We start from the raw sequence: 3,190 nt of genomic DNA, 5'->3' as shown, positions 1-3,190 counted from the left end.
GTTTAGGAATTGAGTTACATTTAAATCAAAATTATAAGGTCCAGATAATTAATTCTCCCTATAACTACCCTTAATTTTATTAGCTTAACTTGAATAAAATCAATTTATTAAATGCTTGGTATTAATTTGCGGTAACTCCTTGTGGGGCGACCTTGACCCGCTGTATTACTGATAGACCCATGCACCTGCAGGTGCTAAATTTAGGCGCATCACTGGATTTTTTCAATGGTTATGTTTCTATAAGCTTCATAAACGTACAGTAAGCTAACACCGTTAGTCACGTGTTAATGATTGAGATGCGTTAAACAAGTCCATGCGTCAAATTTTGATCGGAGATAGAATTATCACATATGAAGAAAAGATCATGGTATATATTATTCTTGTTTTATTGAAAGAAGCCAATCAATCCAAATAATTTAAAGCAGTCCAATCTGAATTTGTCCCATATCAAGGATAGATATTAGGGATCATAGGGCTAGGCTGTATATATTCCCATACACATATGATAAATAATCAAATATAGGAGGTAATTTAATAATTGTTTGGTCTATCCCTTGCGACTTGGGGCAGAGTAGGGATGCTTTGTTCGTTCCTAAAGAAGTTGGAAGGATCAACTTGGGTCTTAATTCGAACCAACTTATCGAAGTTGTCCTTGAAATACTGCACCCCATAAACTCTACCTTCTTGGTAGCTGTTATTTCTGTTGTTGTTGATACCTAAGTCAAGATCCTTATAGTTGAAGAATGCTTCTCTAGGGTTCTTGGACACGAAGGGAGTCATGTACTCGTGAAGTTTTCTCATCAACTCTATGTAGTGGTCTGCCACCTCTTTCCCCGCCTCATTCCAATTCGCTTGATATTGCACCTATTATTAGACAAATAATATGTAATTGTGTGAGAGGAATTACATGCATAAATATATAGGCTTCAAGATTAATTCAAATGAATGATGTTATTAGGAAGTGGTCTTTGTCTATTAATTTTGTCTTTAGAAATGTTATTAGTCATGCTCATTGCTTTGTAAATTAAGGAAGCCCATTTGATGGATAGCACTATTTATATCTTTAATCATCCCCCACCTTACATTAGAGTACGAGGTGAATGATGATTGATTGCTCTCTGTCTTAGTTTGTTTTGTTTCTTGTACTGTGTTTTTTCAGTTCTTGAACGAATTTCAGTTTTCAGTCAACAAAAATTAATGCAAATGTGTATAAACACCTTCCATAGATTCCCAGCACGATGAGGGAAAGGAGTTGCAGTGGCTGGAATCTCAGCCATTCGTCCGCCATAAGGATTGAATTGTACATATGGGTCCTTCAATTCTATCATCTTCTTCCATATCCCTTCCAGCCCTTCTTTGGAAATAGGTTGCTGCACATAGTCAGACTTCATTTTGAAGTGATTCAGCAACTGAGTCGTCCTGTCTAGTAAAATCTCAACCGGCTCTGTAATATTAATGTTTGTCCAGAACATCACTGCTTTAATCCAGCTCGTTTCTATGCAGTCCAATTGCTTCAAACCCAATTCAGGAAAGCTCTCGTTCATGATAGAGAGGAGCATTTTGGAGTCGCCAAGGAACATGGACATGAATCTAACCCTTATAGTCTTTGTCCCGTTTTTAGTACCATTCACCACGTCAATATTAGCCCTAATGAAGAGGTCATTATCAATGCTCGGAGCGACATGCTCCCACTTGTACAATATATCTGTGGCGTTCTGCTCCAAGGTCTTAGCCACTTGGAAAATCGTGACCACCTCAGGGACTCGAACTAGCTTCAATTTGTACGATACCACAACTCCGAAGCTAGCTCCACCACCACCTCTAATGGCCCAAAATAGATCCTCACCCATAGATTCTCTGTCAAGCAATCTTCCATGAACGTCAACTATTTGTGCATCAATGACATTATCCACAGACAGACCATATTTTCTCATCAGATTCCCATACCCACCACCACTTATATGTCCTCCAACACCAACCGTGGGACAAACCCCAGCTGGGAAGCCATGGGTTTTACTCTTCTGAGCTATGTTATAGTAAACTTCACCGAGTGTGGCTCCAGCTTGAACAGAAGCTGTCTCAGCATCTATATCAACCTGGATGGATCGGAGATTGCTCATGTCGAGGATGAAGAAGGGGAGTTCAGCTCTGTATGAAACACCCCCGTAATCGTGACCTCCACTTCGGATTTTCATGAGCAGGTTTTGGTTTTGGGCACAAATAACAGCGGCCTGGACGTGGGAGACATGCAAGGCAGTGAGTATAAGGTATGGTTTTGGGGTGTAAGAGTTGTTGAAACGGAGGTTTCTGATGTAGGCTTGTAGTGTGGAAGAGAATAAAGAGGCATTGTTGGGGGTGAAAATGGCGGAGGTTATGGGGTGAGACGGATCAGAATTGTTCACGAGGCAATGGATCAAAGTGTTGTCAGACGAAGTAGAAGAAGAAGAAGAAGAAGAAGAAGCTGAGGTTTGTGAAGGGAGGGAAACAAGCACGACGAGGGAAAGTAATGAGAGTGGTGATAGTATTGTCGAACGACCCATTGTAGGTTGCATTGGGGTCTCTGCGGCAATCTGCATTGGAATTTAATAATTTATAGAGATTTGTTTGTTGACATATACAAATTACTAGAAGAATAAATGGCAAGATAATTTATAAGCTACCTCCAAATTGACCAACAATTTTCAAAGCTACACATTGACAACGTAACTCAATTAGTCATTCACCTCTAAATGTGTGAACACTCACGCCATCAGATTCTGGGGAGGTCACTCTGATTTCATGTGCAAAATGTTCTCCCATATCCATATATCATGCCTCTTCTCTATTGCACACTGTTTTCATTATATTCTTCTGTTTTATTCTGAACTTTCCTTCATTAACATTTCATTCTATAATCAAGTTAGATTCTCTTGTTCATATGAAAATATAAAAGTTTCATTAATGATCACCACATATGTTTAGATTCACCAGGGCCGTGTAAGCCATAATACAAGTAAGGCAATTGCTTTGGGCCTCCAAAAAGAAATTCTTAATAATCCTATTATTTATGCAAATACATATGTGATTGATATTTGTTTTATTTATATTTAATTATAAATGAAAGAGAATAAAAAATAATGATTTTTTTTTCTATTGAAAAGTTTCAATCATTCTCTATATAACATTAATTATTGACCTGCGAACCCATTAT

At 38.3% G+C, this 3,190-nt stretch overlaps 1 protein-coding gene across 1 annotated transcript; it reads right to left on the bottom strand.

Annotated features, from left to right (window-relative positions):
• Window positions 1-531: 531 nt before the first annotated feature.
• Window positions 532-2,576, bottom strand: LOC129313956 (berberine bridge enzyme-like 8). The gene is made up of 2 exons (XM_054957340.1): window positions 1,218-2,576; window positions 532-864 (listed from the first exon to the last, which is right to left on the bottom strand). The coding sequence occupies exons 1-2, from the start codon at window positions 2,574-2,576 to the stop codon at window positions 532-534; spliced, it is 1,692 nt and encodes a 563-aa protein (XP_054813315.1).
• Window positions 2,577-3,190: the final 614 nt, after the last annotated feature.

This window comes from Prosopis cineraria, unplaced genomic scaffold (genome assembly GCF_029017545.1).
Source record: "Prosopis cineraria cultivar Desert tree isolate PC_DT_omini unplaced genomic scaffold, ASM2901754v1 PC6, whole genome shotgun sequence".
Classification (NCBI taxonomy): domain Eukaryota; kingdom Viridiplantae; phylum Streptophyta; class Magnoliopsida; order Fabales; family Fabaceae; genus Prosopis; species Prosopis cineraria.
This window is presented reverse-complemented; position numbering and strand designations above follow the sequence as displayed.

What these genes read in the sequence shown, in the direction of transcription:
- LOC129313956 (XM_054957340.1), bottom strand. Translation starts at nt 2,576, where the DNA reads ATGCAGATTGCCGCAGAGACCCCAATGCAACCTACAATGGGTCGTTCG. An exon ending in GTGCTGGGAATCTATGGAAG is followed by an intron (nt 865 to 1,217) that starts GTGTTTATACAC and finishes GTCTAATAATAG; the next exon opens with GTGCAATATCAAGCGAATTG.